Source organism: Notolepis coatsorum (genome assembly GCF_963971535.1).
Source record: "Notolepis coatsorum genome assembly, chromosome: 1".
Classification (NCBI taxonomy): Eukaryota; Metazoa; Chordata; class Actinopteri; order Aulopiformes; family Paralepididae; genus Notolepis; species Notolepis coatsorum.
The window spans coordinates 149,697,805-149,718,162 of NC_140165.1; the positions used below are offsets into that span (position 1 = coordinate 149,697,805).

The 20,358-nt window shown below is 45.6% G+C and overlaps 2 protein-coding genes across 2 annotated transcripts; both read left to right on the top strand.

The window, feature by feature from the left end:
• Nucleotides 1–7,074: 7,074 nt before the first annotated feature.
• Nucleotides 7,075–8,133, top strand: LOC311229167 (immediate early response gene 5-like protein). Its single transcript, XM_084315221.1, has one exon. The coding sequence runs from the start codon at nucleotides 7,195–7,197 to the stop codon at nucleotides 8,062–8,064; it is 870 nt and encodes a 289-aa protein (XP_084171347.1). The 5' UTR covers nucleotides 7,075–7,194; the 3' UTR covers nucleotides 8,065–8,133.
• A 499-nt stretch (nucleotides 8,134–8,632) lies between these two features.
• On the top strand, nucleotides 8,633–20,200 carry LOC311227773 (carnitine O-acetyltransferase-like). Its single transcript, XM_084313567.1, has 14 exons — nucleotides 8,633–8,767; nucleotides 9,739–10,008; nucleotides 10,513–10,631; nucleotides 11,211–11,264; nucleotides 11,363–11,528; nucleotides 12,795–12,969; nucleotides 13,123–13,301; nucleotides 17,699–17,799; nucleotides 17,907–18,026; nucleotides 18,121–18,243; nucleotides 18,348–18,483; nucleotides 18,583–18,645; nucleotides 19,300–19,437; nucleotides 19,539–20,200. The coding sequence occupies exons 1-14, from the start codon at nucleotides 8,741–8,743 to the stop codon at nucleotides 19,752–19,754; spliced, it is 1,887 nt and encodes a 628-aa protein (XP_084169693.1). The 5' UTR covers nucleotides 8,633–8,740; the 3' UTR covers nucleotides 19,755–20,200.
• Nucleotides 20,201–20,358: the final 158 nt, after the last annotated feature.

The window sequence follows — 20,358 nt, forward strand, 5'->3', positions numbered from 1 at the left end:
GGCCCATACATATATGTCATATATGTTATCATGAATTGAACATGGGGGACCCTGATGTAAACAAGACGATGAATTGAAAATGTCTAGGCCTACCACAAGTTCAAAAGCTCTGAGTCTGCATGCACCGTGACTCGTGATGGCGGATAGAGCGAAGCGTTCTAAAGAAAGTATGGATATACAACGCACGTTGCCACAAGTGCAACAAAACATTTGCCAGTAAGGGTGGCAATACGAGCAATTTATCAAAACATCTGTTGGCAAAACATGATATTAGTGTGCAGAAATGCGCGTATTCGACTGCCTTGCGCGCAGTGTTCCATCTGCATCCACGTCCACTGCCGCCGGTAAGCCAAGATACGGAGTTTCCTAGGCTAATAACGAATTATTACAAATAGGCTAATAAACAAAATAATTGTTTAGCTACAAATACTACAATCTAAACTTTTTATAGATCGTCAAGCTGAGGCGTCAGCCACCAATGTGTCCCAGGCCAGTGAGCCCAGGGCCACCACACATCCTTCCCTCTACCTCCCTCCACCACCCAAAGTCCTTTCACCCTAGCAGCTAGAGGAAGGATGACAGAGGATAGGGTGAACGAGTGTCACAGTTCTGCATTTGTTGTTTATTATAAAAAGTCTATAATTCAGAGTCAGACACATTTAAAACATTGTTGCTGCTGTTGCTGAAGAAATTATATTCATTTATTATATTTATTTATAAAGTTATATAAAAGAACATTGCTGCTGCTGTTGCTGAAGAAATTATATTTATTTATAATACTTATTTATAAAGTTGTATTTATAAATAATAAAGCAATGTTGATTCTGTTCTTAATTAATTGTCTTTTTTTCTTGCAAAAAAAGAACCAAAAAGAACCGATAAGAGTATCGATAAAGTACCGAACCGTTAAGCAGTATCGATAAGAGTAGTAGTATCGATAAAATCCTAACGATACCCATCCCTACTGGTGAGCCTCCTGACGTTTCAAGGAGCCGCCGGCCGCACTGAGCTCTATGCAGGCTCCAACGTAGAACGCTTCGTCAGGAAGCTTCCAAAGGAAAGGGAAGAGAGGTTCCGACGGGAACACGAGCGTCTCCACCCCCAACAGCCACTGTCTACCCTGATGGATCTCTCAGAGTTCCTGAAGTCGGAGATGAGGCACATCCGCCTCCCCAAGCGGGAAGAGCCGAGAGGCAATGGACGCAGTGGACGAGACAAGTTCGACCGAACGGGGCGGCCCGTTAGGGTGCTGACCACCGTACATGAAACCACATCAAAGGAGCACCAAGGGCCCCCGAAAGGCCAACGAGGCTTCTCCTCCCAGAAGAAAGGAGAGAAGAAGACTCCGCCGCCATGCCAGTGCTGCACAGAGGTCCACTGGCTAGACAACTGTCCTGTGTTCAAAGAGAAGACTACAGAGGAAAAGAAACAGTGGATAATAGAGAATAAGCGGTGCTGGAAGTGCGCCCGTGAGCACAGAGCAAAGGACTGCACCCTCAAGGGACCCTGCAGACAGAGCGGGTGCGGGAAGATCCACCTCACGGCCCTCCACGACCTCAACAATAGAGACGACAAGGCTAAGCCTTATGTGGCGGAAGTCCGTGATGAGCCCTCTAGAGAGCTACGCAACTACTACGTGGGCCCCGTGAGGGGCAGCACTCCCCGCGTGCTGTTGAAGATTGTGCCGGTGGTCCTGCGGAACCGCGACAAGACTCTGGAGACCTACGCGGTTATTGACGATGGCTCGGAGCGCACGCTGCTGATGCGTGAGGCTGCCATCGCCCTTGGACTCCTGGGCGACGCAGAGGAGCTGGATCTCCTCACCATCCAACCAGGGCGCACCACTATTCAAGGAGAAAGTGTGGCCCTCACCCTCACACCGGCCGGCCGGCCGAAGGAAGTCTTCAAGGTGAGCCGCGTATTCACAGCTGCCGGGTTGTGCCTCTCCAGTTACGGCTACCCGATGGAGTCCCTCATGAAGAGGTACCCACATCTCCGTAATCTGGGGATCAACGCTGCAATGGAGGTGAAGCCCACCCTCCTGCTCGGCTCCGATAATGTGAACCTCACTTTACCCAGGCACATCATCCCGGGTCCACCCGGATGTCCCGTCGCCCTGGAGACTCCGCTAGGCTGGACCCTGCAGGGCCCCATCAGTCTAAGAAATCTGAACGCCCGTCAGACCCACTGCCTCTTCATTGGAGCGGGGCACGAAGACGAGGCACTGCTGGAGAATGTTCAGAGGTTATGGCAGCTGGACATTGCTCCATACAAAAACGAGAAGATACACACTCGCTCCAAAGAAGATAAGGCGGCGATGGATCTTCTCCAAGCCAAGACCAAGCGTGTCTGCATGCGTGGTGTCCTCAGATACGCCACACCGCTCTTGAGAAGAGAGCCCATGCCGACCTTCAAGGTTCGCCCAGGAGTAGCGAAGCCGTGTCTGCTTAGCACTGAAAGAAGACTCAGCAGAGACCCCGAGACGGCTGCCGCCTACGCCACAGAAATGAGCAAGCTCATAGAGTCTGGACTCGTCAGGAGGCTGGAGCCTGAGGAGGCGGAAAGGAGTACCGAGTCATGGTACCTTCCACACCATAACGTTAAGCACAACGGAAAGAACAGAGTGGTCTTTAATTGCAGCTTTCAAGTGTGCCAGCAGAACCTCAACCGCTATCTCCTGCCCGGTCCAACTCTGACCCCTCCTCTCCTCGGAGTCATGGTGCGCTTCCGACGACAGAAGACCGCCATCAGTGGCGACATCAAACGCATGTTCCATCAGGTGTGTTTGCTCGACGAAGATAAGCCACTCATGAGGTTCTTGTGGAGAGAAAACCCAGACGACCCGGAACCGTCCATCTATCAGTGGGAGGTGCTGCCCTTCGGGACGACCTGCAGCCTGTGTTGCGCCACCTACGCCCTGCAGCTTCATGTCGACGACGTCGACGCACCCCCCGGAGTCTCCGATGCTGTCCACCACAGTTTCTATGTGGACAACTGCCTCCACAGCGTGGAGACCGCGGAAGAGGCCTACAAGCTGGTGCATGACATACGCACCTTCCTGGCCACCGCTGGCTTTGAGGTCCGCCAGTGGGCCACCAACGACCCTGAGGTCGTCCGAGACCTCCCAGACGAAGCGAAGGCTGACAGCAGCGAGACCTGGCTCTCCCAGTCAAGTGAGGACGCCCAGGAAATGACTCTGGGTCTCCTCTGGCGTTTCAAGTCTGACACCCTGTGTTACCGGCAAAAGAAAATCGAAACTCGCCATTACGTAACCAGGAGGTCGATCTACAGTACTCTGGCGAGTCAATATGACCCGTTGGGTTACATCAACCCGTACACGACTCGTGCCAAGGCTCTGGTCAGCGAGCTGTGGACTGAGGCGAAGGGATGGGATGACCCCCTACCAGAGACACTCGGGGCGAAGTGGAAGAAGTGGGAAGAAGAGCTCCCCACCCTCCAACAGATCGAGTTTCCCAGGAGCTACTTTCCCTCGAGCGTCAGTCTGACAGGCAGCCAGCTCTCCCTTCATGTATTCTGTGACGCGTCTGAGAAGGCATATGGTGCAGTAGCGTACCTGCGCGCGGTGGAGCCTGACGACACAGTCCACGTCTCCTTCATTCTTGCACGCTCAAGAGTTGCACCCAAGAAGCGGCAATCCATTCCCCGGCTGGAGCTCTGCGCAGCTCTAAGTGGAGCCCAGTTGGGAAAGATGCTGAAGGAAGAGCTGCACCTCCCCCTTCACGCGGTGTCGATGTGGTTTGACTCCACAACAGTCATCCAGTGGATCCAGTCGACTTCGTGCAGATATAAAGTATTCGTGGGAACAAGGGTGACAGAGATCCAAGAGCTTGTGGGGATCAGCTGCTGGCGATACGTTTCGACAGATGTCAACCCGGCGGACGTGATCACCAGAGGTGCGACCCTTGAGGAATTGGCACGTCCCAACCTCTACCACCGTGGACCCGACTACCTACGCAAGCCAGAAGAAGAGTGGCCTTCTCCTCCGAACTTGGAGAACGCAGAGGTGGAGGTGGAACTTAAGAAGTCCATCTTCTGCGGCCTCACCGGACTCCAAGACCCTTCAAACACCGACGGTCCCAAGGTTGAGGATTGCCAGACCCTAGAAGAGCTCCAAGTACGTACCTTCCACCACCGGAACCCCGGTCCCGGAGACCCGACCCCCCTCAGCGCCGACGACTACGCCGCAGCTGAGATCATGTTGCTGCAGAGGGTGCAGCGGGAGGTCTTCCAGATCGAGATGGCGTGCTTGGGACGGAAGATGGAGCTACCAAGAGACAGCAAGCTGAGGCTACTGACCCCCGAACTGGACGAGAAAGACCTCATACGTGTCGGAGGCCGCCCATGACGGGCTCAGGGCCTCACCGAGGACAGCAAACACCCCATCCTACTCCCCTCGAAGCATCCGGTGACTAACTTGGTGATTCGTCACTATGACACCAAATTGTATCACCCTGGAGCGGAGCGGCTCTTCGCGGAGCTCAGGAGAAGGTTCTGGATACTTCGCGGCCGGGAGGCTGTGCGGCGTTACCAACGGTCATGCACAGACTGCCAGAAGCTCAGAGCCCAACCCATCATGCCACGAATGGCTGACCTCCCATCCTGCCGCCTCCGTCTCCAAGAAGCGCCCTTCCACAACACGGGCATGGACTGCTTCGGGCCCTTCACCATCAAGGCGGAGATCGGGAGAGCAACTGCTAAGAGATGGGGAATCATCTTCAAGTGCCTCACCACGAGAGCCGTCCATCTCGAGGTGCTGGCTGAAATGACAACAGACAGCTTCCTCCAGTCATTCCATCGATTTACTGGAAGGAGAGGGTGACCCCATACCTTATGGTCTGATCACGGGACGAACTTCAAGGGAGGAGAAGCTGAACTCATCAAGAGTTACCACCAGATGAGTGAGGAGTTGAGGGACGAGCTGGCCTCCCAACAGGTCACCTTCTCCTACAACCCTCCAAATGCACCCCACTTCGGTGGAACGTGGGAGAGAGAGGTCAAGTCGGTAAAGGCTGCTCTCGGCGCCGCACTTAGAGGACAGGTTCCCAAGGCAGAGGTCTTCAACACCGTGCTGGTGGAGATTGAAGCCATTCTGAATTCCAAGCCACTGGGGTACGTCAGTAGCGACGCGGCCGATCTCGACCCCATAACACCCAACAGCCTTTTGATGGGGCGGCGAGACACGGCCCTTCCCTTTGCGGTCTACGCCTCCACCGAGATCATCGGCAGAAGACAATGGAGGTATAGTCAGGCTTTAGCCGACCAATTCTGGAAGAGGTTCACCACCGAATATCTCCCATCGCTGCAAGGCCGCCGCAAGTGGATCACTGAAAGAGGCAACCTAGAACCAGGAACCCCAGTCATGATCGTGGATCAGGCGCTCCCCCGAGCCCGCTGGCTCACCGGAGGGGTGAAGAGTGTGGTAAAAGGGCAAGACGGAAGAGTCCGCTCGGCTATCGTGGATGTCGGAGGAAGAACATACCACAGACCAGTGGCTCGACTGATCCGACTACCCCCGTACTCCCGTACTCTGACTCTGACAAGCCTGAGTGACTACTAGACATTCAGCAGACCTCAGTACTGATTAGCGCCGCAAATCAGGGGGCGGCTGTGCTGAAGGGTCTGCAATTAGGTAAAATTAGACCTAAGATTATCCCCCTTTAAGTTCACCACCTGTTTAATATGTGGGAGTTAAGTTCCACATAATGTTTACACTGTCTGCCTACTGATGGCATCTCAGGTTATATGACGGTGCTGCCATCTAGTGGGCCAGAGGTGGTAGTGTTCCCTCGTAAGTGCGTCACTTCCTCTAGGATACGTGTTGTTGACGTAGAACTTGCCCGGACATGTTGGAGAACAGACGTGCCTCCAGCGTTGCTCTCGTAACGTTATAGTTTTGACGGTGACCAAGTATGTAAAGTTGCTTACCAAGCGGACATTATACCACCAAGAGAGAGTGAGTTTTTAGTAACCAGCTAATTCGATGTTTAGTAAACGTCTGGGATTAGCACATTACAGCGGACTATAGTATTCCCCATTTATCGTTAACAGTTAGCCGAAGCTAGCTAGCTCGGTGCTAATACCTAAAGTAGCTTCAGCTCATGTTTTGATAGCTGCTCTATACTGGACATATCAGTCGATATATAGCACAGACCAGAGGACATTTAGATAGGGTCTGTGTCGAAGGGACGCTGTAAAAGGACACAACTAGCCACTAGCAGTAGCCTGTGGTACAGAGGGGACCAGCGTGTGCCGTGCAGCACCACGGAGCGGAGCGAGACACTCGGATCCACCACAGCGGAGCATCTGGTCTGCAGGAGCAGACTGGTGGCGCCTATCGGACCGGGCAGCGTCTTCCCGCCCTCATCACCACGCAGCGGTCTACTACTCCTCGTTACAGAACCCATCCGGGTTCCTTTTCACCACCAGGATTCCTAACTCTCTCCACCTCTCTCATACTGCAGAGGGAATTGTTCCTCTGACACAGTGGTAACCACGGCAACGTTTGGCCAGAACACTTTAATAGAACTATTTGGGCGCCCATCTAAATTTAGTGATAGTATTTAATTAGGCATTGTGTAACGTGATAACAATATTTGTATGTATCTTTTTTCCCCTTTTTTGCTTATATAAATGGCATTATGATTCAAACAGTTTCCTCGCTCTTTCTAGTTTAGGTGACTCCATTTTAAGTTATTCACTCAGTTGTGTATTTGGTACAATTAGTTTAAGAGTTAAGGCATCCTACCACAACCCCTAAGGTGACAATTATATAGTCCTCTAAGCTCCCGCACAATATATATAATGTGCAATGCAAGCAGTACATTTTCTAAAAATGTAAAACATATTAAAAACCCACCGTAGAACACGTCTCGAGAAATGCAGCGTGTCCACAACTAGATAAATCTTAAATGAGGCTAGCAGTGATATTTAGCATAGAACACAGGACCAACATTGTTCTCATTGGACGATATATTCTTGAGGGCGTGGCACTGGCAAGGAGAAATGAGCGTTGCAAATCCATGCCCAACTGGACTGGACAGAGATGGAGCACTGTGTGCGCGCACGGGCTCAACGCGAATGAAGTAGAAATCTCAAGTGAACACCCCGGCATTTTTTTCCAACTAGAAAACAAGTATTTGTCAAACAATCAAAGGGAAGGAAGTCCGTCCGGTGATGGAGTGTGCATTTGAGGCACAGAATCTGATCTCTATTTCTTTGAGAAAAATCCAAAGCTCTCGGGCGCAAAGAGGGGGCATCAAGCTCCACAAGAACTTACTGGTAACGTATGTACTTAGAAACGCAAGGCAGTTTTACAAGAGCAAGGACTTTACGCAAACACACTGGACACATGACTACGGGGATGCGACTACTGTGTGCGAAAAGCAAGATTACATTGAATTGACGGGGAGCTTTACGGAGTTGGCCGATGACTTTTACCACAACTTCAGTGGAGCCGAATCAGACAGTTGGCACTGCGGAGCGCACCTGCCTAATGAGCGCTCTGCAGAGGTGGCGCACGAAGATGCATCTGCCTGCGCAATGGTTTCATTACATGACTCTAACCTGATGCTTTCGGACGCCTGGAGTTGTGGAGAGAAGCCTTCTTGGGACTTGGCTGCCACAATGAATAACACACAATCCAACCAAAAGACCGTTTTGGACTTGGATACGCATGTGGTGACGACTGTCACAAGTGGATACCTCCACTCAGACTGTTGCGCGCCACCGAAACACCCGCATGGCGCGCCGCGTAACAGCAACAAGCGAAAGATTGACTCAAGTTATCATGTTGATGATTTGTCAGACTCTGGTCCCATGCCATCCAAGAGGATGAAGATCGATGGTGAATCATATTTAGATTCTGAACAGGTGGACACAACAAACATATCTAACCTCATCTCAGTGTTAGGCTCAGGAGGACTAACTGAGTTCATGAGTTGGCAACAAATGGACCTCGAGCAAATATTCATTGCTCAATCAATTTGTTTGAAACATACATTGTTGACAGGCAGCGCCTGGACGAGAGCAATTGAAGCCTTTTGATTTGTTGGCTTTTTGTGAGTCTATTACAGTATTTCGTTTTTTTTTTTTACTCATTCAAATAAAACATTACACAACAGTAACCTGCTCTCCGCTCTTCAATTGAAAAACGTTGATCAAATGTAATTTATAGGACTAACAATTATATTGATCATGTCCATTTGGGATTAGTATCTGCATATTAAATTCACACACCATTCTTATCAGGAAAATAAACAATACCTCTAACTCAAATCCTGTTTGTATGATGAGCTTACATTACACAGCCATTCAGGCTATACTAAATTAGGCTTGTAGTTGTTGCAAAGATGTTGGACTAGCTCCACCGTGTGGCTAGAGCTGGAATTGCACAGCTACAGTATCCTCCTAACAGTGCATTAATGAGTTATAGCAGGGCCGTCTTTTAATCAATAATCCAAATAATATTTAACGTTTTAGATATGATCTGAAATGACATGACATGTGTACTTGTGTGTTGTGTGCAGGATTACTGAGAAAAAAATTCCCGTGAAAAGTTTTATTTATTTGTCTCACCAAGTCTGGAGGGGGGCGGAGACCAATATCTCCGCGTGTTCAAGGCAGGCTCTAGTTGAACTTGTCCTTGAGACATGACAGCTCGAGGGGTTCCGGCTCCAACACCTCAGGACAAGGAAAGGCACAAGTGCAATAATTTGGCATTATGTTGGGTCTAATTGTGAGAGATGTGGTGAGTCCATGTTTCGTTTCATAATTGTTTCTAGCGCCTGTATGTTTTTGTGCGCTATAACTAGGAGCAGCTGTAGGCTACTGCTGCAGATGCGAAGGGGGTGGGGCGTTGATTTAGCTAGCAGGACAACATGTAATATTATGGCTGCTCTGTAACAATTTAAATATATACACAGAGTGAATTACTTCTATTGATAACACTTATTCTGTCCTTATGTCGCGTCATTGATCTGTGGCAGTAAATTGCTTGAACACGGCAAGTGTGTGTGTGGGGTGTCTCTGATGTCATCAAGGGTGACATCTTTATCAAATCAACATTTGTCAACTCTATATAACCACCTGTGATTTGTATCCATTGCACAGACCCACATGAAAACAAATATTGGTTTCCTGCTAACTTGTCTGTTTATTTGAGCTCTCAATTCAAAATTCATAAAGTGTCAACTTTTCTATTTTTAAGCGGACAGAGTTGAGGTCATCGCAGTAGTCTAAACAAATAGTGTAACTTCCCTCAGTTGTTGTGGTATCACATTGCATTGGCATGAACTTCAAATTGTACCGTGTTCTATTCTTTTATCACGTATTGTGAGAAGCTGTTTGCGAAATAGACCATAATATTGTTGTGCACAGACAAGTATTTAATGTGTATTTTAATATGGGATGTTTCTGTTGCAAATATTACTGTCATGAGGTGTTGACAGTTGCACTTGGACATGTTGCCCATCATTCCGCTATGGTAGCAATCCAACATCTTCCAGCGTCTTTGGGTTCTTGAAAAGCGATATATAAATAAAATGAATTATTATTATTATCTTGGGATTGGGAACCAGTGGGATTCTAATATTCAAAGTAATTTAAGGAATTGTACATTTATTTGAGTAAAGTGCTAGTAGTCTATTTGATGTGTATATTGTAAATACAATAATGTTAAAAGAGGTGAACTGCTTGTAATGTGATTAACATGTTTTCCAGCTGCGGTCAGGCAGGGTCAAGCCTTCTCGCCTGGTCAAGACAGTAACACAGATCCCAGAAAGGTCGCTGGTACACCAAGAGGGTTTACCCAAGCTGCCTGTACCACCCCTGAAGCAGACATGTGAGCGGTACCTGGCCATGCTGGAGCCCATCGTCAGCGAGGAAGAGCTGGAACACACCCGGGCGCTGGTGAAGGAGTTCCTCCAGGGTGGCGTTGGTGAACGGCTACAGAAAGGCCTGGAGCGACGGGCACGCAAAACCGAGAACTGGGTATAGATAATGGGCTTGGTTTGGCAAATAGAACAGAGGGGACACATTATAGTGAGCCTCTGTCCATTGATTAGGATTTTGTCTCTGTGTGCTCATGACAAAACAACAAGTAACACTTAAGACGTCGGGCACAATTTCCATAGAGATGTAAACCCCCTGAGCTTGTATAATATAATGGCGGTTACATCCATACATGTACGACTTGAGTGACCACATCCGAAAAGTGGCCACTTCTGAATAAAGTGGCGATTCCATTCGAAGACACTTAATGGCCAACTCCATTGGTTCTTGTAATGGTATGTTCTTGGACAGGCGTTGAATATTATGGACATCCTTACAGTAAGATTTATTTATCTGCAGGAGGCAATGTGATACAAGTTAGCCATGTAGAGTCTGCCTGGACAATGTGCTGTATATTCACCCAAATACTGTACCTGAGCTAAATATGAATATAATAATGACCTCTGCTGTATCATAGTCTGACTGTTGTCCTGTTTAAAATAGTTGTCAGAGTGGTGGATGCAGTCGACTTATCTGGACTGCCGTATGCCCGTGGCGGTCTATACGAGCCCTGGGGTCGTCCTGCCCCGCATGCACTTCCAGGACCGTCAAGGCCAGATGAGGTGAGAAACCAGAAAGCACATACCAGCGCAGCCTGCCCCACTCCACAGATATAAACCTAAAATAGTTACTGGGTTGTTTATGCTATTCGATAAACGTCCAGAGTTACAAAATGAGTGTTTCATACATTTAATGCTAATGATCACTAGGGTTGTCTATGCACTGCCCGCTGGTAGACTAATTGAAAGACTGGCATTATTAAGTAAAAGAAGACTCTGATGAAACAGTGATTTACTTGGTGTTGTAGTATGCCAAAGCTCAAATGGGTATTAGCTCGAGTTTCAGGGTCGACCTTTACACAGACTTCCCCTCTCATGCTGGCTATTTTAAGCACTGTGGCTGCTCAGAGCATTGCTCAGCTTTCTTTGACTACTGTGACCCGTGGGATATGCAGAGAACATTGTGGCCAGTACCATACAAAAATACTCCAGCAAAATCCCTTGTTAAATATAGAGGTCTAAACAACTGGCCACTTTTCAGTAAATATTGGTTCATTTATTTGTTGTATATCTATACATAATACATGTTATGAATGTGGTCCATTTTGTATCCATCATAGTTTAACAATGCTTCCACCATAGGTTTGCTGCTAGGATGATTGCAGGTGTTTTGGACTTCAAAGGAATGGTTGACAGGTGAGTTTGGAAAAAAATGTATATATATTTTAAATGCGTCACACAAATTTGATTGTGCTGTTGTAATGGAAAACCTATTGAATAGTGGTGTGTTTCAGTGGGACCTTGCCTGTTGAATACCTGGGTGGCAAGCCTCTGTGCATGGACCAGTACAACCAGATCCTGTCCTCCTGCCGTGTCCCCGGGTCAAAGAGAGACACCATAGTGAACCATGGCATCGGAAAAACATCTCCCACTCATGTCACAGTGGTCCACAACTTCCAGGTACACTAGATGGCGCTGTTGCTCCTCTCTGGTTTACCAAAAGATTTGCCATATTTACAGTATGGTACTGTACTGCAGCATTTTACAAGTGGGAAGCACTGTTATTGTACACTACAGTAATATGGGTTACTGTAAAGCAGTATATCTCATGTTTGCTGTACATTACTGTAATTTTACTTTGCGCCACATAGGATTGCAAGACAACCTCGCAGAGGTGGAAGAGGGCCCCTTTTTACTCCGCAACAATAGGAAGCCATTTGTGCAATGTTGATTGCAAACAATGCCATAAGGTTGAGAGAGCAATACAAAGCGCTGTTATAGAGGATGACAATATCTTTGGGAATATTGAATCCGTTTCAATCGCTACAATTGACAGAGTGCTCAGGGGAAATTAAATGCGCATGAAACAATTGTACAATGTGCCATTTGACCGGAACAGCGACAGAGTGAAGGAGACCCGTCACCAGTATGTACAGGTAAAACATTTATGTGTTCTATGCATACTCTAATGTTCAGTGCTGTAAACTGGTTACTTTGTGTAGTGCCATGCAGTACACTTACATGCCAGTTCATACTGTTGTCCAAAATGCATTATGTTACACAGGAAAAGTTTATAGTTTTTCTCTCTCTCTCTCTTCTGGGATAAAGCGTGTACCAGGGAACCGCTGCACACATTCATATACGTTGATGAGGCGGATTTCAATCTGGCAAAAGGTAGAAGGCGTGGAAGAAATCACATTAGGCAGAGAGCAACCATTGATGTCCCAGACAAACAAGGAGGGAATATTACAATGTGTACAGTGTGTACAGTAATGTGTAACTGTAGATTTCAAATGGCTGTGCAAATAGTGTATAGTGCTGTCTTGAGCATTTTCAGGTAGTGTCACCAAGATCTGACTTTTTTGCATTGGAAAACACTTACAGAGTGATCTGTCATAATGGAAACATGACAAAGCCATTTGACTATCTTATTCATAAACAATGGTGTCAGGACTTTTCATTTTGATGACACTGACACTTTCATTGACATGAATACTTGCTTTTGAGGAAGGAACTATCCATTTTGAGCAAGTGACACGCTTTTGCAGGTTATCAACTAGGTTTTGCAGTTTGTACTAATTGTTTTGAGAAATGCACTAACTGTTGTGCAACTATAAATAGTGACGTGAGAAATGCACCAAAGCGACTGAGAAAAACTGTATTACATTATTATCTCTGCTATTTTGGATGGGTTGTTACCGTATGTTCTTCCCCCTCTTCCCCCAGTTCTTTGTCCTAGATGTGTACAACAGCGATGGCTCCCCGTTGACGGTAGACCAGATCCACATGCAGCTGGAGAAGATCTGGAACTCCTCCCTACAGACCAACAAGGAGCCTATTGGCATCCTGACATCCCAGCACCGTAACACTTGGGGCAAGGCTTATAGCAACCTCATCAAGGGTGAGGCTGGAGAGGAGGAGGGGCCTGGGGGGGCATGTCCTGTCTAAGCAAACTACATCTAGTCACTGGGCCAACAAGAGTGCTTCATATATTGGCGATTTAAAATGGTAACAAAGGCATAGGTTGCTTATTTTCATAGGCTTTCTTCCTCAGATAAGACAAACAAGGAGTCGGTCCGCGCCATCCAGAAGAGCATCTTCACCGTGTGTCTGGACGCCCCCATGCCGCAGGTGTCGGACAGTCTGTACCCCAGCCGCGTGGCCGCTCAGATGCTGCACGGAGGGGGCACTCGTTGGAACAGTGGCAATCGCTGGTTTGATAAGACATTGCAGGTGAGCTCTGGTGTGGCCAAGTTCAGACGCCATCCTGCTCGCTCCTGCTAGACTGTGCCACACCCAACGCTCTGGCGGTCAATGCATATGACCACCAGACACTCATTAATATCGGATTACTTTAACTGTGTACTAGGGATCTCCACTTTCCATTTCTTTTACTGAGTTAATTATGAGTATTATTGAGTTTTTTTTTTATTATTGTTTATTTAGTTTATTATTATTTTGATGAAAGCAGAGTCTGGGGTGGGGGGGCTCGCAGGGGAAGCATTTCACTGCCATTGTACACGTATAATGTGTTAAACACAGACTGTGATTTGAACGTAGAACTTTTGCAGATTTAAATGTTTCAAAGTAAGCAGCTGGACTGAAATCCGTCTTCATTAACACTTTCAATGCCGGAGCTTAACGTGGTAAAACCCCGTTGAATGCCGCCACCCACTTCAATGATAGCGTTGTGAACGCATAATCTCTGTCTTAAATTATGGCTATGTGTCTAATCTGCCCGTCGTTTATCAATGACTTGTTTGCAGTCAACATTGTCGAGACGGATTGTTTTTTAATCGGTTCATTTCCGTTTTATAGCATTTTGAAAAGCCCTCGTTTTTCAGGAAAATATATAGATTCCGTGATAATCGCCCTTTACTGGAATATTCTGGCATACACAAAAACGTTGTAATTTTTCGGCCTATTTATGAATAGTTTTCAAATAAACGCTAGATTATCGATAGTATATGTGTACTTATGCACGCTATAGAAGCGATCTGAGAAATATATCAGCGAGCAGACACACACACACACACATAGGGCACACGTTGATATATCTGTGAAAAAAGCTCTGATTACCCTAAAACTGGTAAAATAGATTCCTTACCTGAGATCAGATGTTATCCAAAAAGATTATTCCAATTCCTGATCGCCATTCCAAATATCGATCGCGTTTATTGATTCAGCGTTGGGTGCTGGAAATACATAATCCACGCTGTTCTGAGGGTCGGCGAAGACTTGGATCCCTTCAGATGCCTCGCCGGAGAATAACATGAGGAGGCTGGACCCCCCCCCCCCCCCCATCAGTCTAAACCAATGGGGTGCAGTTACACAGGGAGAGACGACCTAATTGAGCTCAGAGAGAGTCTGCAACACTAGCGTGAGGCTCGATTGATGAAATATGAATTCAAATCGCTAAAATAATATATACGACAAACAAACGCTATATAGCGTTGCCGCCACTCAACTGGCGGCATGAACTAACGACAAAACGTGTCCCTGGCACTCAAAGTGTTAAGGGTGCTTTCACACCAGAGCTGTTTGGTCCGGTTTTTTGGGGTGGTGTGAATGCTCAGTCGAACTCTGGTGTGGACCAAACACGCAAACTCTGATCCGCCTGAAAACGTAGGTCTCGGTTCGCTTCATCGGACCAAACGCAAGACCAAATATAGGAAGTGACCTGATAAACTGTGCATCTTGGGTAGAAGGAAACAAAACAAACACTGTGGTAAACATGTCTCGTGGACAGACGTGGGCGAATGACGAGGTGAAAGCCCTGATAGAAATATGGGCAGAAGACCAAATTAAACAGCTACTTGTGGGCACTCATAAAAACAATGCAGTGTACTAGTTGTTTAGCGAGAGGATGGTGGTAATGGGCTTCAATAGAACAATGGATCAATGCCACGTCAAAATAAAAAAAACTGCATCAGCAATATATTAATAAATAAGCAGAATTAAATTAGATGTCCATAACATTTGTGTTTTTAATTAGCATAAATATGAATTCAAGAAGTTAAATACTGAATTAACGACACATATTTATTAACAGGCTGAAAGTTAAAACGAATAACAGGCTGAAAAAACAATTAGACTATTTAATATAGGCTAAACACAGTGCGTAAAATATAGGCTAAGCAGTGCGTAAAAGGCAACTTTGGCTATAGCCTTCTAAAACTATTGAATAGGCTAAACTTCGTTTTAACTTCTTGAATTCACATTTCTTTAGTTTGCAATAATGCAACTGCAAGCCAATGTTCCGAGACATATTACATTTAATTTGTTAGGCTATTTGAATACAACGTTACGTTATCCCTAAATGGTGGATTCAAATAGCCTAACAATTACAAATATATAAATATGTCTCGGAACATTGGCTTGCAGTTGCATTATTGCAAACTAAAGAAATGTGAATTAAAGAAGTTAAAACGAATAACAGGCTGAAAAAACAATTAGCCTATTTAAAAAGTCTGTGACTTTTCGAGTACGGGGGACGAGAAAGACAAGTTTCCTTGGTATGATGACCTGGCTGGACGTTATACTTGGCACAAGACCCACATCCAGCCCGAAACATATCGTTGAGTCTTTCGAAGATGAGACCCATCAGAAGGCATCACCAGCACCGCCTCCGGCTCGCAGTCATACACACACACACACGCACGTGCGCAGTGAGGCTGACATGTGAGTGGATTTTGACTCCCGCTCCTTCCCACTCCCACAGAAATAATCCCATCCCAATCCCAAATGATAGTTTCGAAAAAATCCCACTCCCACAGAGGACTGATCCCAATCCTGTCCCAATTCCGAGCCAAACTTTTATAGAATCCCACTCCCATCCCACTCCCGTTTACCAATCCTGCTCCGTTGTTCTTCCTCAGTATAAAATATGCAGTACATGGGTCACATCATGTCTGTAGGGCTGTACGCTAACTTTTTTTGCACATAGCACTGGTGCTACAGAGGTTGATAGTTTTGTAGCACAGGCCAAAATCTTGTAGCACAAGTATAAAACGTGTTATATTTGTAACAGTCACAAATGTGCCTATTGTTTTTTGTTATTTAGTTGCAGTGCCATGTTTGGCTGTCATTTTCATGCTGACAAGTTGACGTCACACAGCCAGACACGTTATGTGTAAGGAATTATGGGATTTGGTGTTGGATGTATGGACTCTACTAGGGGTGGGAATCACCAGTTTCATCATGATACGATATGATATCGATTCTTTGGACAACGATATGATATTTGCCAATATCACAAAGTCTGCCACGATACGATACGATGCATGTGCCTGCAATCGATATGAGACGATATCATAAGCCCATTCAACACAATCAGTAACATTTAGATCAACTCAAAAAAGGTAATGAAAATATAATTTGAAAGAAAGAAATTTAGCTCTTCCAGACATTTAAATGAAAAACAATATATTGTTTTAATACAAATAGACCTCCTGTTCACTGTAAAGTGCCACGTTTTGATATATTGAAACTTGAAATAACTTCTTGGAACACACAACCTAAAACCCCTCCCTACCTCCCTCTCCCAAACAGTTCCTAATATTTTTTTATGTTGCATGATCATGTATACATTTATTATGTATTATATTTGTTATATTTAAATATCAACATTATCTGGCCATCCTCAGTAAATACTATCAAACTCCTTTGACCTCACCTACTTAAAATTATTGACGTAGAGAGAGGGACAGAGAGAGGCTGAGACTCCGCCGCCCCCTCCCTTTCCTCACTGTTTTCTCTGCCTCTGACCCAGGTTAGCTTAGTTTAGTTACCGGTAGCAGCTAACTAGTTAGTTTTGGTGAGGATGCAAAGCATGTAAGATGCATTGGAAGCGGTGCATGGAAAAACAGGCAGGGACTTATTTCCTGGTCGCAAAATGCGCACTCTAACATAACATAGCACGCTGTTGTTGTTGGGCTGCCGGAGCTGCGCTTGGGAGGAAATGCCACAGGGTTTTCAAAATAAGAGTATCGATATTAACCGAACGTTGCTAGCTGCCGGAGCCATAGATATTATGGCTGGAGCTGCGCTTGGGCGGAAATGAGACTTGCCACAGGACTTTCAAAATAAGAGTATCGATATGAACCGAATGCCTATCGCACGGGTGCTAGTGCAGTAAATTCATTCATCGCACAGACCGATTTCTTCATAGCACGCTGTACAGCCCTGATGTCTGCCTTAGTTAAATATAAAACCACCAAACATTTACATTAGTGATGCACCGTATCACTCCCGTCCAAATCCTGTTGATTTTGTTGTCATAGTTCCCACTCCCTTCTGCTCCCGTTGACTTTTACTCCCGGTCCTGCCCAATCACGGGATTCAAAGTAAAATTGACTCCCATCCAATCCCGAAAAGATGTCATCCTCTACTCCTCTAGTGCGCACACACATTTCCACTCTCTATTGTGTCCAATAGACGAGCGCCCTTTTCGACCGCGTGACATTGTTCAGAAAGTTTGGTGCACTTGACAAATTGCAATGTGAATGCAGACCGAACCAAATGAAGAATGCAACAATGTTGCAACTTCACCCCCCGAATCGCACCGAGTCCGCCAAAACTATATGTGAAAGCGCCCTAAATTGTAAATACTCTTTGTGAATCATCCTCAGTTCATCATCGGTGAAGACGGGACATGTGGACTGGTGTATGAGCACTCCCCTGCTGAAGGCCCGCCCATTGTGTTTCTCATCGACTATGTAGTTGAATACATGTATGTGAGGCACACGCATTGCTTGATGTAACATATTCTGGAATAGCATTTTACTCCAGCACTGGTGAACCTGATCCGTTGCTTGTATTGTTTCACGTCTCGTACAGGCAGAGGATGGAAGCGATACGTTCTCCCATGATTCCCCTCTCGATGCCTCAGAAACTGCGTTTCAACATCACACCCGAGGTGAAGAGGGACATTGAAAATGCCAAACAAAACATGAACATGTAGGTGTAATACACTAGGTGATGTTAATGCCATTTTTGCTAACCCTAGTGAACCATGCATGTATAACACGTTCTGTTTTATTTTATTTATTAGGATGGTACATGATTTGGACGTCAAAGTGCTCATGTTTTCTCATTACGGTAAGAATGTACCAAAGCAACACAAGTTGAGTCCTGATGCCTTTGTGCAAATGGCTCTTCAACTTGCATACTTCAGGTAATTTTAGAAACCCTTCTCATAACAAAATCCAGTTTGAATATGACAGCTGTTCAGTGAGTGTATTGCAATCGCATATTGAGTGCACCCTTTTTGAATTCCAGGATGTATCAGGTTTGCTGTTCCACATATGAGAGTGCATCCGTGCGAATGTTCAAATATGGCCGAACAGACGCTATTCGCGCAACTTCTGCTGACTCCTTAAAATTCGTCCTGGCCATGGTGGACCCAGACAAACCGGTAAAATCACTCTTAAGAGCCTCTTGTGTTTACAGTAAATGTACATGTTGTAAGCAGTACAACTTCAGTGATTATTGTGTTTTTCCCATATGCCAACAGAAAACGGAGAAAGTGGCACTGCTGCAAAAGGCTGCTCAGACACACAGGGAGACCACGCACAATGTAAGGATAGGAGCCTGCGATGTAACTATTCAATCTAACAGCGGTTTCAATTAGATTCTCACCGCAATGATTTGATGCATCATGAAATTGTAAATTTTTTGTTCAGTTTGATTAGATTTTGATTGATTTCGGGAAAAGAAATTGAGGTTGTGGAATCGGCTACTGAATTTAATGTATGCAATCAAAAGCTACTGAATTTAATGTATGCAATCAAAATCTTAGAAAAAAGTTATTCATTCATAGCATTATGTTTTTAAAGGAACATGCCAAAATTATGGGAAATGTGCTTGCCGTCTTCTCCAGAGTAAGACAAGAAGATGGACACCTATTCTTTGTTCAGTAGAAAGCTATCCGGCTGCAAGCTAGCCTAGCTTACCACAAATGAATGGAACTGGATACGGACCACTAGCCTAGCTTAAAACTCCAGGAGAGATATTATTTGCCAACAGCTAGGCTAGCTGGTCTGTATTCGCTTCCATTCATTTGTGCTAAGCTAGCGATTACATTTCCACATTCATAATAATGCAATATCCTCACGATTCACAGATTCATATTTCCACCCCTACCCGTGACCTATACGGTACACTGGTCTTGAGTTGTTTATTTTTGTCATGGTTATAGTTATTGCTTGTGTGTCTTAATGTTTCCGATCAGGCAATTTACGGCCAGGCCATAGACAGACACCTCCTTGGGCTTAAGATGCAGGGTATTGAAGACCTGACCTCCATGCCTAAGATATTCATGGATACCTCCTTCGCTGTGGCAGGGCATTTTAACCTCTCCACCAGTCAGGTAGATTTTATACATAATTTTTTTTTAAATCAGGTGGCCAAAATGCAATAGTGCATTATAACTAGAAGGACTAGAAATTGAATCTGTGTCTCTGCTACCAGGTTGGCTCCAGGACTGACTGCGCCATGTGCTTCGGTCCGATGGTGCCAGACGGCTATGGTGTTTGTTACAACCCTATGGAGGAGCACATGAACATCGCCATCACAGCCTTCAACAGCTGTGAGGAGACCCATGCTGCCAAGTTTGCCCGGGCTGTGGAGGACGCTCTGCTGGATATGAGGGCTCTTCTGGAGGAGGCAGACAAGGACAAGCAGTGATCACACACGCACACGCACACGTGCACACAAACACTATCGGAACTGAACCTGTGCCGAGGTGGCAGAAGAAAGCCGCATTGGTGTCAAGTTTTAACCAGAAGAACGGAGAAGCGGATTGCACTGATCACGTCGGACCTACTGTACGGAAAAGGCCACAGCAAGGCTTCCTGAGAAGTATAGTACATGGCCATTATAGCACTGCTTTCATGAAAGGGCAAATCCTGATGATGGAAATTATACTTTTTACTTGTTGTTGAAATGTCTTTACATAAAAGAAAATTTGCATCAATATAGATTAGCTTAAAACATTGACAGAAATATTATATATTTTCTTTTTGTGCTGTTTCATATTTATTAAGTCAATTTCCACAATAATTGTGTGTGATGCATTTTCTCCCAAGACTTTTTTGTTTGTTTAATGTTTGCTACAATATGTGTTATTTCAAGTCAAAAGTAATTATTACAAATTTATAAGTGAAAAACGTACTGTAGTACTCAAATAAAATATATTTCTACTATGAAAAGAATGCAAAGGCTGCAGTGACAATCGGTTGTTTGACATGAAAAGATCTCAACTATATTTAAACTGGAGAAACCTAAACAT